Genomic DNA, 22,095 nt, shown 5'->3' with positions numbered 1-22,095 from the left:
AGAGAGTGAGAGGGCTATCCTTTTAGGATTTAGGGAGGGAGTGAGTCTCTGAGAGAGAGAGAGAGAGAGGGCGAGATTCTATGAGAGTTTTGCTTTTAAGAAGGGGAGGGGTCGGGGGCACTTGGTCGTTAGGAGGGAGGGAGGAGGGAGAAGGCATTTTGCTTTTAAGGGAGGGGAGAGGGCATTTTGCTATAAAGGGGGGTGAGGGAGATGGGACTGCCGCGTTGCTTGGGGGGGGGGGGGGAGTGAGAGGGATTCCACATTGTAGAGAGGGGGGGTGTGTTTCATTTAGGGGGGGATAGGGAATGCTGCCTTACCTTTAGGATGGGCCAAAGCCTTGGACTGACCCCTACATATGGCTATATTAGAAGAGCGTTAAATTCACCTCCTTAAGGATCAGCTTACGATTTCCCAATAACACCCCATCTCCCTGGTCCACAAGTTCCCATACCCAGCAAATGCACAATAAAGGATCAAAAGTCAGCCTTTGAGATGGCAAAGTCATAGTGCTTACAAGTCACACGAAGCTTAACCTACATAATTCACAAGAAGCTTCTTGAACCCCTGCAGATCAATCCAAAAGACAAGTTGTATGTCCGCCTATTGACTAAAAGTTACAAATACCCTTAATCCTGAAACTTGTATGGAAATTTAGTGTTCATGTAAGGTACCAGACTTGATAGAAACCAAAAGTACATACAACAGAAGCATAAAGCAACAACTACTACAATAGCTTTCCGACCAGATGAATTGCAAGCAGCCACATAGCATGCAGCCAATAGTTGTTGCACCCTCCACCTTCCTATTGCACTTTGTAGAGAACTTCGCCTCTTGCTTCTCAGATCTTCAGTGAAAGGCCCCTGATGCAGTTATAATCACAATCTGATTATAAACAAAGGCCATCTTAAACTTAATTAAAAATAACAGAGAGGCTCCCTTTGCAAATTGTGATAACTCACCTCCTTTAAATCAGCCTGTAGCTTGCTGAAACGAGCTGGTGCAATGTCCTCTTTGATATCAATGCGGTGATATCCGTTTTTCCATCTTCTAAAACCATTCCTACAGCTCTGAAGCTTACCACTTCCATTCTCTTCTGCAAGGGGACCAATCAATTCTCTGACTGTAGTTTCTGGCTCGATCGAATGGTCTGTAGGAATGACAACTCTTTGCTCTGAAGAACCATCCCAAGAAGCATCCTGCAGACCACTATCTTGCACAGGCTTTGTCCCATTCAGCCTTTTTACAAGTACTGTACTTGCTTCAACTATCTCCAAACAAGACCCATGTTCAGACTTGCAACCATTGCCCAAACATTCATTTGAACTGGATGATAAGCCAAAAACTTGGGCGCCATAATGATTACTCAAAGACCCCACATCTACAGTTCTCTCAGCATCACAAATGGGTGCATAGGGCTTTGAAGAAATGAGTAGAGAATCTTTTTCCTCAAGTGGGTGAATGCGTACATCACTTGCAGGAATGGATGGGAACCCGGACAAGAACATGGCAAGTTGATCTCTTTCCTCATCGTTGAAATTAATCGATTGTAAAGAGTTTGAAAAGTGTATATCCATACATTCATGTAATGTGTTTTCTATCAAGCTGATCTGGTCTTGGATTGCTGCTATGAACAAAAAGTGTCTCTTTAAGACATCTTCTCCCAATGGAAAAATATTACTTTGTGCGGATTTTGTCACTGCCTTCCTGAACTCTTCCAGCTACTTCACATATGCCATACATCATCCAGATAAAAATGAGCAGACTGCCAGTTTATATACATACATGCATGCATGCAAAAGCACACACACATGCCTAGGGAGGACAAGAAACTGAACATAGTTATTTCTTATCTTCCAACTTACCTGCCACTTGGTCGTATCAAGGGCTGTGGCAACCTCCCTGTTGGACAGCTTTGCACTCCTCTGCTCAGCTGTGTCTTCTTCAGCAAGGGCCCTCTTATACATCCAGTTTCTATAAGCTGACTCCATTCTGCAAAATCACACCATAAAAAGCAAGATTTACTAACTCAGACAAAGGGATTCAACACTATTAGAAACAGTAGCGAAATAAAGGTTAAGCCTAACAAAGAAGATGCTTTTTATGAAAAAAAAGCTCAATACAGCACACAAACAACTCTGGCCTCTCTCAAGTGAACTATACATGATTGAACATATCACAGAAATTGATGAGTTCTAGCTAGCTTAATATATAAGGCCCCTGTTATGAGCAAGGGCCATGGTTGAGCGGCCTCAATACCAGTTCACCCTCTTATAAGCAAAGGCCATGGCCCATGGTTATGTGATGCAACTGCATATCAGTAAAACCCAAGGATAGGCTGCCCCAGGCACTGGACAGGTGGACAGTGCCACCCCTATGTGGACCACCTGTGGGAGGCACTCAAATAAAAACATGGCAGTAGGTCAGGCGGGTTGGCAGTAGGTCAGGCAGCCAGCCAACCAAGAGATGGGTGGGCTGATGGCCCTATTAATAGCGTGCCCCCCTCCGCGCCCCCCCCCCCCCCCCCCCCCCCCCCCCTCCCCCCCTCTTAAGTCATCAATCAATCTGCCTCCTCCTCAGCAGTCAAGCAGTTGGACTCCCAGCAGGAGAGCACAAGCGTGCATTAGATAGTGGGTAGCAACACAGATTTGGGGAAGTTTCACCAACTCGGGGATTTTTCTGCCTTCTTAGCAGTGAACAATCGTTTGTAATTTTAGTGTGTCTGCTCACAGACATTAGTCATAGGTGTACTGGATGTGCTTCTTTATTGTGTATTTTTCAATTTTCCACTGTCATCTTCTCTCCTGCTAAATACTTGCATCTAACTAGCAGCCTTACAGTTGAGCAGAAAACTGATGGAATGGATAGGTATGATGCCCTTCAAATTCTCTGCTTACTTAGTCCTCCTCGCATGACTGCTTAAGCTTGCAGCCAACAGCCTTCTCATCTGTAGCATGCATGCGGAAGAGTGATCATGATTAATGCTAAACAAGAGAGATTAATGCTAATCCTACTTAACTTCCAAACATGCAGAAGACAAGAGATGTAACCCTAATCTATTGTATATTGCTGAACATGCTATATTTACAGTGGTTGTTGGATCTTAGATCCAATTCATGCATACCAACGGTTCTTGCTGAAAATACAGCGATGGATGTGCAAGGTAACACAAGTCAATCCGTGGAAGCACACAGTATACAAGACTTGGGTCGCTTGAAAGACCAAACCTTTTTATGTTTAATGATCGCTCCATGGATAACTTTATACATGCACTGAGAGTCTGAGGTGCTATGTGACGCTGGCTCATCATCAATGCTACATTTGTACATCAGTAGAACTTTTTTAGGATTTTTCGTATGCCGTGACCCCATCGTGAGCCCTAGTCCAAGCACATGTCAGGCATGAGCTATGTAAGTCACATCTGAAGCCTTAGGTGTCGGTATGTGTCACTTAACCCACTTGGAGAACAGAGCGTTTAGGTTATCTTACGTTAGATGCATTGTAGAAGCATTAGATATTATAGGCTTTGGCTAACCTTAGGGCCAGCCATAATAGGGCTCCCATAAGGGGTGCCCAAGAGCCACAAAAGGGACCTATCTTGAACCCTTGGCATAGTGGCCATGGCCAAGCATAAGAGAGGTATGTTGGCCAGTAGAAGAAGCCCCGATGAGGCCTGTCGGCCAACAATAGAAGCCCACTGTAACTCCGAGGCCGGCCAAACAATTCTTATTGCAGTGCGAACTGGTCAAGTGGCTATATAATTGCGATTAGCGCTCATTTAGTGATCAATTCCAATTGTGGAGCTATACCTAGGGACTAGGGCATCCCAAGGGTCCCAGCTAGTGGTCAGCCCACTGGTAGGCACTGCCAGTCAACAGCCGAGATAACTGGGGGTGCGTGGTATGGGGTGTGCATGCTTTGTGGGCACATGCTCGCTAGGGTTGTGCCGCTGTCTAGCTCAGTGGATGACTTACCACCCACATCCTTAAACATATGCCACTTAATTCAACAAAATTGTAAAGAGAGATATGCACTATAACATGCGGAAGCTCTGCGTAATCTTCTTTCAGCCCTAAGCACTACATAGGAACACTTGATGCAAGAACAGTCTGTCAGAATATGCAGCAGAGATGAAGACAAAATCTGAGAACACAAGAGCAAGTGCACTGCAAAAAAATACAGCAATAGAGAAGGAGAGAGAGGCGTGTAACTCTGCTATGTATACACAAGAAAATCCCGAATACCTAATACAATGAGTGGGGGGCCAAGATGACCCCACATGAGCAGTCGGCCAGCAATAGGACAGCCGACAGCAGCAAAAATACACCCGACTTGCAAAAATGAAAGTCGGCCAGCTCCAGCCTGTCGGCCACCACACATGTGGAGTCGGCCAACTACAGAGAAAGATAAGGAGCAGCTGAACCAGTCGGCTATCACCTGGACCACTCAAGACAGCCTCCCACACCTGGTAAAAATAGGGAAAAAATAGAGTGGGGAAAAATGAGAAAACACCTAAATCGGGCGGGCACACCCACAACAGAGGCCCTGGTGTAAATATACAGATAGGAGATGACTGCTAACACCCCCTCTCAGCCTTGGTGTAAATATACAGACAGGATATGACTGCTAACCAGCTCCTGGATGTGGAACCAACCCCAGGGGCCGCCGGAGTATAGCCTAAGGTAGAGACTTCGTGAAGAGGTCCGCCGCATTGTCCTCCGTCGAACAATAAAGTAGCAAGATGTCACCAGCCAAGATCTTCTCACGTACAAAGTGATATTGTATCTCTATGTACTTGGTCCGGGCATGGAAGACCGGGTTTCGAGTAATAGCTATATAGCTCTGGTTATCGCACTGAATGACAGTCGGCTCTTTCTGTGGAAACCCAATCTCGCCAAGCGACCTCCACAACCACACAACCTCGCAAGCAGCACCACAAGCAGCCCGGTACTCTGCCTCTGTCGATGATAAGGCAATAGTTGGCTACCTCTTACTGCTCCAAGAAACTGCTCCTAAGCCGAGGGTGAAACTGTAGCCTGATGTAGATCTCTTCGTGTTTGGATCTCCTCCCCAATCTGAGTCACTCCAACCTTGGAGTCTGACTCCATCCATCAATCCCCCTCCTGTGTAGAAGAGTCCAAGATCCTTCGTACTCTGCAGATACCGCAAGATCCGCAATCCTGCATCCCAATGAGACTTCAACGGCGTCTACATGAATAAGCTCAACAGCCCCACGGAAAAGCTGAAGTCCAATCTGGTGTTCAGCAACCAGATCAATGAACCAACGAGCTTCCAATACAGATAGGCATCAACTGGCTCACAAGGATCATTCACTATTAACTTTGTGTTTGGGTCCATCGACGACGTAATAGGCTCGTAGTTCTCCATCCCAAAGGCCTCAAGCAACTCATGAACATACCGCTACTCTACTGAGAGACAAAAAACCCCCTCTGGGTCTACCAGATCTCCAATCCCAAGAAGAAGTGGAGTAAGCCTAAGTCGGTCATCTCAAACTCCGACAAGGCAACCTTCGTCACTCCAATGTGCTCCACATGACCGTGTCCGAATGCGCAACGGAGATGACGACCAAATCTGGGAACACGAGAGCAAACGCAATGCAGAAAACAACAGCACAAGAGAGAGAGAGAGAGAGAGAGAGAGAGAGAGAGAGAGAGAGAGAGAGGCAAGTAACTCTGCTCTATATACACAAAGAAGATCCCGCAGTGATACACAAGTGGCAAGGGGCTGTGGGGCCATTTTATATGGCCCCCAAACAGCAGTCGGCCTGCTGTAGGGGAGCCAACAGGAGCATGTCCACCACGACTAGTCATAAACCAGTCTGCCAATACTGTGTACAGTCGGCCAGCACACCAAGAAGATGTCCACACACTCAGCCAGCATCAGTAAACGCATACAGCAGCAATCGGCCACATGCTAAGACATCCTGCCACCCAAACCACAGAAAAATGAAAAAAAATAGGAAAAAATACGAGTGAGGAAAAATGAGAACACCTACAATGGGCGGGCACACCCACAACAAAGGCCCTGGTGTCCACATGAAGACAGGAGATGACTTCTAACACCCCCTCTCAGCTCCTGGCTGTGAAACCAACCACAGGGAGCTCGGGTGCCGCCTGAGCAAATCCTAAGATAGCGACTACCTCCCAACCATGACAGCCGTGGGCAAGCCCACAGTCTTGGTTGTCCCCACCGAGCCACGAGCTGAGCTAACTAGGATGACGTACCGACCAATCTCCTCCTTGCGACGTCCCATACCGCCACGAAGCTACCCTCACGGTCAAGATTACTGCCGGCCTCGACCGCGTAAAGCAGGTGCACGTCTGCACTAGATCCAGGCTCCAAGACCATAGAGCTCTCACAAACTCGCGAGACTCTCTATATCCCCATAACTAACCTTGGCCACCCTTTTTATAGGCTCTTGGCCGGTCATCGGGCGTCCACACTTGGACGCCCACCCATCCATACTTGGGTGCCCGCCCGTTAGTTTATCCCTGACTCAGCTCGTCAATCAGCCTGCCTAGCTCCAAGCTTCCCCAAGCCTCGAAACTAGTCTTGCGTGCGTGTAGCACACGGTAGATACACACTATGCACATGACTCAGCTCGTCAATCAGCCTGCCTAGCTCCAAGCTTCCCCAAGCCTCGAAACTAGTCTTGCGTGCGTGTAGCACACGGTAGATACACACTGTGCACATGACATACTCCCCTTCCTCTAAGAGCTCACTCCTGAGCTTACTAAAAAGCCAGGGTAATCTCTCTGAAGAGTAGTCAATGTCTCCCATGTAGCGTCCTCCTCAACACGATCCTTCCACTTGATCTTGTATTCCGTGATAAGCGTATTACACAATCTTCTTTCACGAAATCCAAGAATCTTTTCACGTTCGTGCGGAACAAATATCATGTCCTCGACATCTATAATTTCTTGAGGAGTAACTAACTGATCTGCTCCACCCAGTACTTCCTTAAGTCTACTGACATGAAATACAGGATGAACTTTCACATGAGAAGGCAAATCCAATTCATATGCAACTGAACCAATCCGTCGTGTAACACGAAATGGTCCACAATATCTAGGGGATAATTTCGGAGATCGACCTGTCCGTAAAGTCTCGGAATCTTTCGGAACTCGCAAATACACCATCGTTCCTTTAGAGAACTCTTTGGGTGAACAATGTCTATTAGAATAAAACCTGTCTCGGTCTTGAGCACTTCTAATAGATTCCTTCGCAACTTGTAACATTTCCTGCATATCTTACAAAAAATTACGTGCTGCATCATGCTGAAGTCCTGAGAATCCTACTCTTACAGGTGATCTAGGTTGAAAACCATACATAAGCATGAAAAGACTAAAACCTGTACTCGTATGCTTAGTACTGTTATATGCAAATTCTAACATAGGAAGATAATCCTCCCATGAACTCTGTCTTTTGGATAAATATGCTCGAAGCATATCCTCCAAAATCTGATTCACTCTTTCAGTCTGGCCATCAGATTGAGGATGATCAGAGAAACTCAAATTCAAAGTTGTTTCCAACTTCTCAAAAACAAGTTTCCAAAAATCACTCGTAAACTTAGAGTCCCTATCACTGACTATGTCGGTAACCCGTACAGTCTAAATAATTGCTCGATAAACTGCCATGCTAATTACGTAGCTGTAATAGTCTTCCAGGTCGGTAAGAATCTAGCCATTTTGTCAAGCGATCTACCACAACCCAAATATGGCAATCCAGTAATAAAATCCATGGAAATACTTTCCCATTTATTACCTGGGATTTGCAAAGGATGCAACAACTCAGCCTGTCTAAAGCGTTCAGCTTTAATTGCCTGACAAATTTGACACGTGAGAACATAATCTTCTACATACCCTTTCATCTTTGGCCAATAAAAAGTGTGTTTCACTAACGATAGTGTCCTGTGTATCCTAGGGTGTCCAGCAGAAGGGGCATCGTGACACTCCTTAAGAATCTTGGACCTAATGTCTGGGATCTGTGGTACACAAATTTTGTCATTACGGAATAGTAAACCATTCCGAATCATCCACTGGCCTCCTGCCAGCCTGAATGGTAGACTGCTCAGTCATTGAGTCTTGGTCAATCAATGAGCTCCCGTCCTGGATCTTCTACCAAAATGGACCAAAATAACTATCAGTCCTGCAAAGCCCTCTCAATGACTGAAATAAGTCAGTAGAAATCTCGGTGAACGACAAAGAATTCACCACTCTAATTCGACTAAGCGCATCTGCAACACTATTCATGGACCCTTTCCGATAACGGATCTCAAAATCAAAATCTTGCATTAACTCTGCCCAACGAGCTTTCCTTCCTCTCAAATCATCCGCATCACACACATACTTGATTGACTGATGATCAGTCAATACCACAAACTTGGAGCCATATAAATAATGTCTCCAAACCTTGAGAGCATGAATCACAGCATAAAGCTCCTTCTCAAAGGTTGGCCAACGAGATTGAGTGTCGTCTAGCTTTTTACTTTCAAAAGCAACCAGTCTACCATCTTGAAATAGAGCAGCCCCGATAGCATAGTCACTGGCATCAGTTTCAAGAACATAAGGCCGACTAGGATCAGGTAATGCTAAGATAGGTGCTTCCTTGACTTTATCTTTCAAAAGTCTGAAGGCCATATCCAAATCGTTATTCCAAGTGATAGGCTGATTTGACTTACGTCCACAACCTTTCAATAAGTCGGTCATCGGTAGTGTGAGCTGAGAGTACTCCCGCACAGATTTCCGAAGAAAAACAACAAAACCGAGAAAAGAACGAAGTTGTTTCACTGTTTGCGGTATAGGCTAGTCCAGAACCTTCTGAACTCGGTCATAGTCAATGCTCAATCCATCTCTAGTGATCTTGTGTCCCAAGTAAATGATTTCGGTCATAAAGAACTCACATTTACTTAACTTAGCATATAGTCGATTCTGTCTTAAAATAGATAAGACAATCGTGAGTTGTCTGAGATGATCCTCAAGAGTACGACTATATATCAAAATATCATCCAAGAACACCACCACAAATTTTTCCAAATGTTCACGAAAAAGATCGTTCATCATTTGCTGGAAAGTGACTGGAGCATTGGTTAACCCAAAAGATAATACGAGAAACTCGTAATGGCCATACCTAGTCCGAAAGGCGGTTCTTTCGACATGCCCTTCATGAATACGTATCTGGTGATAGCCAGTACGTAAATCTATCTTCGTAAAATATTTCGCTCCTGCTAACCGGTCAATCAAGTCATCTGATCTAGGGAGAGGATAACGGTTCTTAATGGTCAGCTTGTTCAATCTCTTGTAATCTATACACATTCTCCAAGTATTGTCCTTCTTTCTCCTAAGCAACACAGGTGCACCCCAAGGTGATTTACTTGGACGGATCTGGCCCATCCTCAAATAATCTTCGAGTTGTTTAGCCAACTCATCTTCCTCAGCTTGGCTCATCCTGCAAGGTGGAATACTGACAGGATGAGCACCAGGGATCAAGTCAATACGATGATCTACTGCCCGTTCAGGTGGTAAACCCGATGGCAGTTCCTTAGGAAATACGTCTTAAAACGAATCAAGTATCTTCTGTAATTCTTTGCTTTCAAACACACTTAATTCATTTACATCCAAGGAAGGGATGAGAAAGGAAGAAAGTGGAATCAATACACAATGAAAAGCGGTATACAAAGAAGAATCCATTATATTTCCAAAATCAATTGTATTTACAAGAGGTCCTTGAGAGGGATAATACAATCACCTAAAATACTATACTGGGTGTCCTTATGCTGAAAAGAAAAAATATGACTAGACCAATCTATCTGGACTTGAAGAGTCTTAAACCACTCAATCTCTAATAATAAGTCTACATTTTCTAGATGCATAACATAGCATTCCAGAGTATCTTTGTAGTCCTGAATCTTGATTGGAAGCATCTCCACCTTTCGATCCCAAACTTGCCTTCCCGCAGGTAGGCGTACCTCATAGGTATGATCGCTGGGTGTCGTATCAAGACTCAATTTCTGCACAAGTTTGAAGTTAACAAAGTTGTGTGAGCTGCCAAGGTCTAGAAGAATGTGAATCTTATGGCCATTCACTTCTCCATAAACTTGGAGAAGATCATGCAAGCCAAATACTTTAGAATTGAACAGACAATCAGAACAAGTACTAGGGCGAGAAAGTACAATTATTGACGTACCTGTCAAAGACAACTGGTTAGCTGCCTTTGGCTTGGGTCCAGCATTTGTCTTGGTACTCTTTTGCTTCGGGCACTCAACTGGAATTCTTCGAAGGTTGGTACAAAGACTTTCCTTCTGTCGTGTTAGCCATAGGTGCGGAGAACTTTCTTTTATGCTTGTTCCCCTGCTCGGTAACGGGTTTCGACTTGAAAGAGACCATTGTATCATCATAGATACGAGCTGAATGAATGGCCTCGTCCAATGTTTTACATTTGTTATTTTTAACCTGTAAACGATATGAGTCTTGTAAACCAGCTACGAAAAACCCCAAAAGAGTAGTGGGATCCATCTTTGTAGCTTTCATCTACAAGTCCCTAAACTTCTGGAGGTAGACCTCATAAGTGAGGTGCTGCGAGGTCATGGTCAAAGCTGAAAACCGGGCAACATCATAATCATCCTCTTTCTTGAGGAATTCTTTCTTGAAGACGTCTTCGAATTGTGCCCAAGTCGTTGGCTTAGGGTTGAGTTCCTTCCACCAAAGCAAAGCTTTGCCGGACAGGAAACCTGCTGCTAACTGTATCTTCTTTCCGTCATCATATGGATGAAACTGAAAGTGAACTTGCCACTTATGTAGCCACGTGTCCACGATCTCCTTGGTGCGCTGCTTTTGCTCGCCCCCGAACGGTTCCGGAGTAATGTTGGGGCCTAAAGCAAAAGCCAAGGTATCCATACCCGAGAAAGTAGAGAGGGTAGTGGTCAATAGAGCGATGGAGTTCTGCAAAGCTTGCATCTGGGTTGCGATTTGTGCCTGACGTTCCGACGAAGAAGCTTCGAGAGCTACTTTGAACTCTTGGAAATCTGATTTTGACACAAAATCGTCAAAAAGATCGGCATCGGTACCTTTCGTAGCCGGCAAGCCTTCGCGTTCCACAAGGGGCTCCAACTCTAATTCTTGGGTCGACATCGTGAAGAGGGTACGTGGAGAGAAAATTCGATCTTTGCACAACATAAGTGTGAGTGAACTTGAGAGCTTGAGAGCTTGAAAACTTGAGAGATGTGTGGCAAGAAGCCCACTTAAGAGGGTTTATAAAGGTTTCTACAAAAACTAAAAGCCCCCAAAAGCTAAGTTTGGCTTTTGCTTTTGTGTTTTTTTTTAAAATATATATATATATGGATATATATATTCTAGTTTCTTTAAAAAAAATAAAACACCTTGAAACCTTAAAGGAGGAGTTTTTAAATCTTTTTAAAAAAAAATTAAACTCAAAAAAAAAAACAAAAGCTCGAAAAAAGACGTGTGCTTTCCTTGTTTTTTTTTTTTTCTCATTCCTCCTGGATTAACCCTGCCGGCATGCTGTCTGAAGACGTCATCTGCCGCCGTCGCCTGATGTGCTGCCGGCACCTGCGTGTGTCACACGTGCTGCTGTCGGCCAATGCTGCCTGCGCCAGCCTCGCGTTGGCCTGGGCGCCTGCGCCCGCTAGGCTGGTCGCCTAGCTGCGTAGGCCAAGGCGCCTGCTGCCTGGCTACGCAGGTCTGGCCGCCTGGCTACGCAGGCCTGGCCGCTTGCCTATAAAGTCTTAGGCGCCCGCCAACAAGGCTGCCTTCGAACGCTAAGCCGGCTGCTAGCTTTTGATAGCCAACGTCAACACCTACCAGCGCACAAACCCGCCAACGCCTCCTTCTCACAAACGCTCTCTCTCCCAATCTCGTTCAACGAAAAGCAAACGTGCTTTTTTTGTTTTCTCTCCCTATAGTTCATGTGACTGCACAAACGACTCTCTTCTCTAGCAAGCGACCCTACTTAGACTACCACCTCCCATCAACTTGGGTTTCTTTGATGAAGAAAAAACACATACTGAATCTAAAAACCACAGTATGCACAGAAAAAACAGCAAGCTTTTTTAACACATACCTTTGTTCGACCTCATCTTCTCTACCTACCGACTTGCTCGTTCACGAGGTATGCTCTGATACCACTGTCAAAACCCCACGGATCTCCTCGTGATCGTTCTTGGTACGATACTCGAATCCTGCAAACAAACGAACAAACAAACAACAAGGGGATGCAGGCCTGACTCACCTCCCAACCATGACAGCCGTGGGCAAGCCCACAGTCTTGGCTGTCCCCACCGAGCCACGAGCTGAGCTAACTAGGATGACGTACCGACCAATCTCCTCCTCGCGACGTCCCATACCGCCACGAAGCTGCCCTCGCGGGCCTCGAGATTGCTACCGGCCTCGGCTGCGTAAAGCAGGTGCACGTCTACACTAGATCCAGGCTCCAAGACCATAGAGCTCTCACAAACTCGCGAGACTCTCTATATCCCCATAACTAACCTTGGCCACCCTTTTTATAGGCTCTTGACCGGTCATCGGGCGTCCACACTTGGGCGCCCACCCGTCCATACTTGGGTGCCCGCCCGTTAGTTTATCCCTAACTCAGCTCGTCAATCAGCCTGCCTAGCTCCAAGCTTCCCCAAGCCTCAAAACTAGTCTTGCGTGCGTGTAGCACACGGTAGATACACACTGTGCACATGACAGTACTCTACCTCTGTCAACGACAAGGCAAAGGATGACTGCCTCTTACTGCTCCATAAAACTGCTCCTCGGCTTGAAGTAGATCTCCTTGTGTCTGGATCTCCTCCCCAATCTGAGTCACTCCAACCGTGGAGTCGAACTCCATCCATCAATCCCCCTCCTGTGTAAAAGAGTCCATGATCCTTCGCATGCTGCAGAAACCACAGGATACGCAATCCTGCCTCCCAAAGAGTCATCTGCAACCATGAGCTCAACTGCCTTGTCAGGAAGCTCCCGTCCAATCTGGTGTCCATCAACCAAATCAATGAACCATTCTGCTTCCGAGTCAAAGAGGCATCACACTTCTCACAAGGATCAACACCTGTTTCGGTGCAAAGCCAAGTCCTGGAAACCTGCTGAAGACCACGCAAGGCCTTCTGAAACCTGTCAACCACCCCCTCTGAATCCGGAACCACCCCCTCTAAATCCGGAACCACAAAGCCTAGAGAATGCACCTCCTTCTGCAAGTAATCAACTGCCACCTGCCTGGCTTTCCAAGAGGTCCCCGTGGAAAGAACATCAGTTTCTTTGTCCCGAATACTACGAGACATCAGAACATGAGTTACCTGTTCAGTTTCCTCTGACTGACGAACACAAGAACCACCAACATCAGTACTGGAAAGTTCTTGCCAACTGCTGCCATCAACTGGCAAGCTATCCACCATCTGGTCCCGGAATGCCTGCACCTGCAGCGTATCCACACTTAAGTGGCCATTACTAGACTGCCACTTATCACAAATCTGAGGACCTGGGATAGAGAGTGCTGAAAGCTTGTAAACTCCATTCTCCACTCCACCTTCCCAAACCACCTGGCATGTTGCTTTGTCTCCCAGAGAGCAACAAAATGCTCATCAAACTCCACCCGTACGCCAGTCTTGCAAACCTCATGCAGCGACAACAGATAAAAACCAAGTGACGGAACATACAACACCTGGGAGGAATGCTTCCTTCCTCTGCCATCGGGTACTATCTCCAACCTGCTCTCACTGTGAACTGGGATAGTGGATGTATCCCCAGTAAGAATGTGACCAGAATACCTGCAGAGATCCTGTAAATCTGAACAGGAAGGAGTCAAATCTGAACAGGAAGGAGTCATGTGCCTGGAAGCACCACTGTCTAGAATCCACTCCCGAGTATCCGTTGCGAAGAATCCTCCAACCTCCTCCCTGCCTGAAGAAAATGAAACATCGGTGTCCATCACCTCCAGGTGCACAAAAGCCGGAGTCTTCATGATTGCTGCTGAGGAATCTTCACCCTTCTTGGTCTTCTGCCTGGGACACTGCCTCCAATAGTGGCCTTTCTCGCCACAATCATTACGTGTCCTCTCTGCCTTTAGTTTCTCGCGGTCAGCGACGGACTTCTTCTCAGAAGACTTCTCCGATGTTCCCTTTGCCCATGTTACGGCCTTTCGACCATTGGCCAGTTAAGGCCTCCGAACCTCCACCCTGAGGAGGGTTCGTGAATCGTTCCTCCTGGTCCAAGACCATGGGCACAAGCTCCTCCCACATGATGGTGCTGAGCCTGCCACACTGGTAATCAAAGACGAGTAAAACGCTGAGTACTGAGAGGGCAAATGCGGCAGCAACGTTATGGCCATGTCCTCTGACGATATCTCCTTCCCAACCTGAAGAACTTCCTGCTGAAGAGCCTGCAGCTTGTTAATATGCTCCCGCATCGTCAACGACTTTGCAAGGCTCATAACCCACATCTGTACTTCCAAGGAAATCCTCTTCATGGGCGATACCCTATTGTAAAGAGAAGCCAAATGCTGCCATATACCTCTAGCCAACGTCATATGCTTTACATGATTGATTACCTGCGCTGTGCAGTTGAGGAAGATAAACAAACGGACCCTGGCGTTGACACGATCCCACATCAGTGCCTGTGCCTCCCGGTCCTTTCGGATCGACGGTAACTCCCCTTCCTCTACTTCCGGCCATGGAACCCCAACAACGATGAAATCAACGAGGTCGTAAGACTCCAGAACAGATTCCATCATAACCTTCCATATGCCGTAGTTGTTCCCGTCCAACAGACGGTCCACCGGGAACGTGGGGAGTGTAGGGATCTTCACATGCTTCTCGGCCATCTCTAACAGATCTGCCATTGCGGGGATGTACTCTGAAAAAGGGTGGGTGGGTGGGAACAAAGAAGAACTTACACCTGCAAGTGGCTGTCCAGCAAATCAGCCCGCCATCCTCTTGCTTCTACTCTTCCCAAACAGTCCCGAACAGTCCACCAATCAGCAACACAACAGTTCCCCTCTTGCTCACACAAATCCCAAGAACTATCACGAGCCTAGGGCTCGGATACCATGTCAGAATGCGCAACGCAAGACTAACGCACATAGGAGACGCATCACCATCGAGCTCCACGAACACCCCAAATGGGCACTGCAGCATCCCTCCACTGGGCTCCCATCTCCCGGTGAGCTGCCTCCCAAAACACCGGCCGGAGGAGATGATTATGACAAGGTGCCACTCTAGCCTATATATGGCTCTTCAACTTCCCATGCTTCCACTTATGGGATAATCCAAGGCACCTTCTAGCCATAGATCACACGCTCGAAATCGCCAACCTTCCAACACCCTCCCTCGATTCGAGCTCTGCAAGCCACCGAGGCGCGAGGGGGTCGCCCAGGACCCCACACGCCTGGGCCGCCCAAGACCACACACGCCCGGGCTCTGATACCATGTCAGAATGCGCAGCGGAGATGATGACCAAATCTGGGAACACAAGAGCAAACGCAATGCAAAAAACAACAGCACAAGAGAGAGAGAGAGAGATAGAGGCGTGTAACTCTGCTCTATATACACAAAGAAGATCCCGAAGTGATACACAAGTGGCAAGGGGCTGTGGGGCCATTTTATATGGAACCCAAACAGCAGTCGGCCTGCAGTACGGCAGCCGACAGGAGCATGTCCACCACGACTAGTCATAAACCAGTCTGCCAATACTGTGTACAGTCGGCCAGCACACCAAGAAGGTGTCCACACACTCGGCCAGCATCAGTAAACGCATACAGCAGCAATCGGCCACATGCTAAGACATCCTGCCACCTCAAGGCTGCCACTCAAACCACAAAAAAATGGGAAAAAACGGGGGAAAATACGGGGAGTGAGGAAAAATGAGAAAACACCAACAATGGGCGGGCACACCCACAACAAAGGCCCTGGTGTCACATAAAGACAGGAGATGACTTCTAACAGACCGCCGGTGAGAATGAGATCATCCACATAAAGGATGATTAACGTAACCATGCCGCGTTCCCGAAAGAGATACAGGTTGGGATCTGCAACCGATCTCTGAAATCCAGTCCAAAGAAAGAGGAATCAATCTATTGATTCCAAGCCCTGGGAGCCTGTTTAAGACCATACAAGGCCTTCCTTAACCTATAAACCATCCCTTCTGATCCTGGAACCACAAAGCCTGGAGGCACAAAGCCTGGAGGCTGCTCAACATACACCTTCTCCTGCAGGTCACCATTAAGGAACACAGATTTGACATCCATCTGATACACAAACCACCTCTGAGAAGAAGCAAGGGCTAGAACGATCCGAATCGTGGTCATCCTCGCTGTCGGTGCAAAGGTATCCTCATAGTCAATTCCTGGCCGCTGAGCATAACCCTTAGCCACGAGCCTGGCTTTGTGTTTGTCCACCGACCCATCAAACGCATTTGGTCTTAAAGACCCATTTGACACCAATGACTGACCGTTTTGACGGCCTCAGTACCAACTCCCAAGTGTTGTTCTTCTCGATGGCATCCAGTTCCACCTGCATGGCTTTCCTCCAAGTATCTTGTGCAAGGGCTTCCTTGACGGAAGTGGGCTCTTTGTCCCGCATGATACGAGACATCAAAGCATAGTTTACCTGTAAAAGATCCGCTGAATGACTTTTGTCACGAACTTTGTGCGATCTTCGAGGTCCATCCTTTGTGGTCCATTCGGAGGGAAGCTCCGTGACACCTGACTCCCGAAGGGTGTCAACTAACCACCTGGGTACTCGAACGGAACGCGGAGCCTCCTGCTACTGCGGGGGCTCAACTCCAGTTGCGGGCTCAACCTCCTGAACTGACTGTGGGTGTCCAGCTGGAACAATAGATTGGGAATCATCATTAGAATCCTCTAGGTCTCCAAGAAGTGGCGGCTCATCAACAGTGGAAACCGGAACATGCTCATCAAAGACCACATCCCTGCTGACAACAATCTCATTCCTCTCTGGATCAAACAATCTATATCCCTTGGAAAGAGAGTTATATCCCACAAATATAAGCTTTTGGGACTTGGAGTCGAGCTTCCCCCTCTACTTCTTCGGAATGTGTACATACGCATCGCTCCCAAACACACAGAAGTGCGAGACATCAGGTTTCCTGCCATAGAATGCCTCAAAGGAAGTCATGTTAGGTACTGAAGTCGTCGGAGAACGGTTGAGGATATGGACAGTCGTAGCCACAGCCTCTCCCCAAAGTGGATGAGGAAGATCACGATGCTCCAGCATCGTCCTCGCCATCTCCACCACAGTCCTATTCTTGCATTCTACCACTCCATTCTCTGATAGCGAACCTATATTGGCCAGTTCCCTCTTGATGCCATGATCTGCACAAAATCTGATGAAAGCATGAAGAGAATTCACCTCCTTTGTCAGCCCGGAGAGTCTTCACCTGCAGTCCAGACTCTTTCTCCACCATCACATGCCACTCCTTGAACCGAGCAAAGGCTTGGTCCTTCTGAGAAAGAAAATAGACCCACGTGAATCTGGAACAAACAACATGAAATATAGAGATCCTCCCAAGGATGGTGTCTGCATAGGTCCACACAAGTTAGTGTGAACCAACTCCAATGGTTTCGAAGCCCGCCTGGAAGCCTGCTTTTTCGGAAAGGATTTCCTGTGCTGCTTACCACGTATGCAAGAACTGCAACGTCCTTGCCTGCTGCCAACATCTGGCAAGCCAACCACCATCTGGTCCCAGGAAGCTCGCCGCAGCGCATCCACATTTAAGTGGCCAAACCGAAAATGCCACAAGTCACCAACCTGAGAACCTATCAATGAGGAGAGTGCAGAGAGTTTGTAGATACCATTCTCCACGCCGCCTTCCCAAACAACCTGGCCAGTCTCGCAATCTCGTAGAGCAACTGAATGCTCCTCAAACTCCACCCGGAAGCCAGTCTTGCATACCTCATGCATTGACAATAGATGAAAACCAAGTGTTGGGACTTAAAGAACACGAGAGGAATGCTTACCCCCCTTGCTATCAAGAATGATCTCCATCCGACCCTCACTGTGTATCAGAATTGTGGAATTGTCACCAATGAAAATGTGACTTGACTGTCGTTTCAAATCCAAAAAGAAGTCACGGGAAGAAGTCATGTGCCTGGAAGCACCACTGTCAAGAATCCACTCCCAAGTATCCTTTGCGGTAAAGCCAACTGCCTCCTCGCTCGAAGAAGATGAAGCATCTAAGTCCATCATCTCTAAGTGCACAAAGGCTGGAGTCTTTGCAGCTAAAGCTGAAGAATCAGCACTCTTTCCAGTCCGCTTAGAACACTTCCTCCAATAGTGGCCTTTCTCGCCACAATCATTGCAGGTCCTCTCGGCCTTCAGTTTCTCTCGGTCTGCATCAGGTTTCTTCTCAAAAGACTTCTCCGATGAAGCCTTCCCTTTGCCCTTGTTGTTGTTATTCCGGCCTTTCGACTGTTGGCCAGTTAAGGCCTCCGAACCTCCGCCCTATGGAGGGCTCGTGAATCTTTCCTCCTAGTCCAAGACCATGGGCACAAGCTCCTCCCATGTGATGGTGCTGAGCCTGCCACTGGTAATCAAAGAAGAGTAGAAAGCTGAGTATTGAGAGAGCAAATGCGACAGCAACGATATGGCCATATCCTCCGATGATATCTCCTTCCCAGCTTGAAGAACTTCTTGCTGAAGAACCAGCAACTTGTTAATGTGCTCCCGCATCGTCAAGGACTTTGCAAGATTCATAACCCGCATCTGTACTTCCAGGGAAATCCTCTTCATGGGTGATACCCTGTTACAGAGAGAAGCCAAATGCTGCCATATACCTCTGGCCAACGTCATATGCTTGATATGATTGATTACCTGTGGTGTGCAGTTGAGGAAGATGAAAGAACGGACCCTAGCATTGATACGATCCCATAACTGTGCATGTGCCTCGCGTTCCTTCCAAATCGAGGGTAACTCCCCTTCCTCTACCTCTCGCCGTGGAACCCCAACAACAATGAAATCAGCAAGGTCGTAAGACTCCAGAACAGATTCCATCATTACCTTCCATATGCCGTAGTTGTTCCCGTCCAACTGACGGTCCACTAAGAACGTGGGGAGTGTCGGGATCTTCACATGCTTCTCAGCCATCTCAAGTAAATCTACCATTGCGGGGATGTAACTGAAAAGGGTGGGTGGGTGGGAAAAAAAGAAGAACTTAAACTTGCAAGTGGCTGTCCAGCAAATCAGCCCGCCTTCCTCTTGCTTCTCCTCTCCCCTCTTGCTCACAGTGTACAGCTCCTCTCACCCATAGGTGGCTATTGGGACAGAGGTGCACATGGTGCTGATCCTCCTTGCAACAGGAATATTTTGGACTGTTTATGAACTGTTTATGGGCTGTTTTTGTTTGGTAGCAAATTCAGCTATGTGCTTGGGTTTTCGGCTGCAAGTACAGGTCAACTGAAAGTGTTTCTTGGCATGGGAGTGATCCAAGCTCGCATGGCTGCGTGCTCATGGAGCAGATTGTTTTCTTCCTGCTAGAAAGGAACAGAGGGACCTACAGTTATGGGCATCTCTATGTTTCCAGATGTTTCATGAGGGAACAGGTAACTAGATGTATGCCGTTGTTGGCACTGTTGTTGAATGGTGCCATGAATGGTTCTGTATGGAAACAGGACAGAAGTTTCAAAGGGAAACAGGCCTAAGGGTTTCATGTGGAAACAGGTCGTAGGTTTCTCGAGGAAACATGTTTTTTTTGGGTTTCTCCAGGAGATAGGTCACATGCAGGCAGAAGGTACAGGAATGGACACGTGTATGGTACAGCCTTGCTACTGATTGGACAGGGGACAGGGAATTCCATGACAGAGATGGATAGTATCCTTGGAAGGTAGAGAAGGTTGGTACGGGTGTGTCGATTGTATGGTATGCTGTGCTGTGATACGAGTTCTCTTTTGAGAGACAGTTTGGGAGTCTGTGTTGTGATGCAGAAGCACTGGATGTGTCAGGGTGTGATGCTGTTCATAGTGTGAGAGGCTATGGATGGTTGTGGCAGCCTTGATCATGGGAGAAAGCTTCTGTATGCAGACTCAATGTGTGAGTCTTTCGATGTGAACTTGTTTGTGGATGCCGAGTGGATATGAAGCCATGATGCAGGGTATTTGCAGGCTTCAGGAGTTCTACTATGACGGCTAAGTTCCCAGCCTTATTGTAATCAAAGCTCTTATAATCAATTAAAGAAATACCGCAAGGGGCGCCACTGCGTTTTGGGGCCAATCGGTATCCGTGTACTGTTTGCAGGAGCACTCTAGCTCCCCTTGTTTGTTTTTCTTTTCTAGGTCCTCAATGGCGTTGAAGTGTTTTATGTGCGAGTGTTTGTTTCACCGCCCGTTAGGCCGGTTTCAAGGTTCCGTTTGCCGGGACATCGTCGACTTTCTCAAGGAGGCGAGCCCGTGGTTGTCACATCCAAAGCTTCAACATGAGGAAAGTGAAAAGGAAGTGCAGGAGACAGTGCACGGTTGTGTGTCTTTGCCTATATGAGGTGAAGAGCAAGAGCTGAAGATGAAGCTCAGGAGAAAAGACACCAAGGACAAGAAGTAGTCGGCCAGGAACAGGAAGCAATTGAAGTGTTATGGTGCAAAACATGGGTTGAAGGCTATGGCTTTCGACAGTTTGTCACCAGTTGTATCTTCACGGAGGCTTCATGGGGTTTGGAAGACAGTTTCTTTCTATGTTTAGCATTGGTGATCTACTATGCTTCATTGAGGACTTGTGCTTACCACTTGGGTGGAGTGCAAGCAGGTTTTGGGTGCCTGAGGATGTATCAGATGAGGCTCAGACGGAAGCGGAGGAACTTGACGAGGTTCTTATTCCCGAGCAGATACTCGCACATAAGGAAAGAAAGGTACAAGGTAAAGTTTCCCGTCGCTAGCCTGTTGAGTTCAACAGCTATTCACTGATGGATGCGAAGTGGATGGAGGAGGTTCACTGATGGATGCGAAGTGGATGGAGGAGGTTCACTCATGGATGCGAAGTGGATGGAGGAGGGTGACTTAGCAGATTCACCTCAGGATTTGCAGCTTTATCTTGATGCCTTTGAGTTGGAGTCGACTCTTGTTACGGCTCATTCAGGTTCAACAGAGCATAGGTCTGGAGCATTGCCTGATGCTCAAGAGGCGGGTAGCACCTCCGCTCCCTTGTTACAGACAGGCTCAGTTGTTATCTAGGAGTCGCTTGGTGACATCTTTGTATTCACCCGAAGGTACTGGAGGCACCTTGAACTATAACTGCAACTATGGATAACTCTATGGAGGGCATAAGTCTTGCGAGCAGTCCTAGAGTTGGTTTGGTTCATGGAAATATGGATTGAACTCTATTTGTGCATGTATGCATACAGTTTTTGTGGTATTATTGTATTCTGGTGCCATTGGATCCTGGTACCATTGAGAATACATTGGGTAATACTCTGGATTGTGTGGTGTGCGGCATGTATATTGGTATGATACATCAAGTGCTTTATTATGTTCATGGATGCACCACTGGGTGTGACTCCTACGGGATGGCCATGAGACATACGTGGGAAGTACTTAGTGGATGTAGTGTTTGGATGCATTGAGTGCTTTCATATGCTCATGTTGTACCATCAGTCGTGGGTCCTGCGGGATGCCCATGGGCGTAAGGCTTGCGAGCAGACCTTAGACTGTTACTTTGGAGTAGGTACAGCATCTTGAGGAGCATATTGTTTGCGAATGCATATATGTGTCATGCATATGTTTGTCATATGTAGAATGATGCATGGTTTTGTTTTTGGCTAACACAGTTAACGTGTTTCCATTTGGTTTTAGACTTTTGCTGTAGGTTCTGAAGGAACAAGCAAGAGTGGTTTGTCACTTTGACGTGACAGTGTGGCCTATTGTGCAGGATGATTGTTTTATCACCCAGATGCATTGGAGGGCCATTGTTTTTGCCATATGGGGCGTGTTTGCTCCTAAGATGCCTTACTGTGCCATTGAGTGCAATCGAGGACACTTGCTATTTTTCAAGAGGGGGGTACGTCACGACCCTGTGTTTTTCTCTGGACAGTATGCAGGTGTGCACGGGGACATGGTGGACAGTGAATG

General features: G+C 47.1%; 1 protein-coding gene across 1 annotated transcript in view; it reads right to left on the bottom strand.

Annotated features, from left to right (window-relative positions):
- Nucleotides 1–470: 470 nt before the first annotated feature.
- The window catches only part of LOC147639289 (uncharacterized), a 59,040-nt gene continuing 37,415 nt past the window's right edge, over nt 471–22,095 (bottom strand). Inside the window, exons 2-4 of the mRNA XM_086789675.1 lie at nt 1,863–1,989; nt 960–1,718; nt 471–860 (exon numbers count right to left, since the gene is read on the bottom strand). Coding sequence (XP_086645801.1) covers nt 627–860; nt 960–1,718; nt 1,863–1,989 — 1,120 coding nt within the window. The 3' untranslated portion in view covers nt 471–626. The remainder of the gene's footprint in view (nt 861–959; nt 1,719–1,862; nt 1,990–22,095) is intronic.

This window comes from Cibotium barometz, chromosome 4 (assembly GCF_041138505.1).
Source record: "Cibotium barometz isolate CiBa-2024 chromosome 4, ASM4113850v1, whole genome shotgun sequence".
Classification (NCBI taxonomy): domain Eukaryota; kingdom Viridiplantae; phylum Streptophyta; class Polypodiopsida; order Cyatheales; family Cibotiaceae; genus Cibotium; species Cibotium barometz.
The sequence above is the reverse complement of the archived record's forward strand: the minus strand, read 5'-3'. Positions and strand labels throughout refer to the sequence as shown.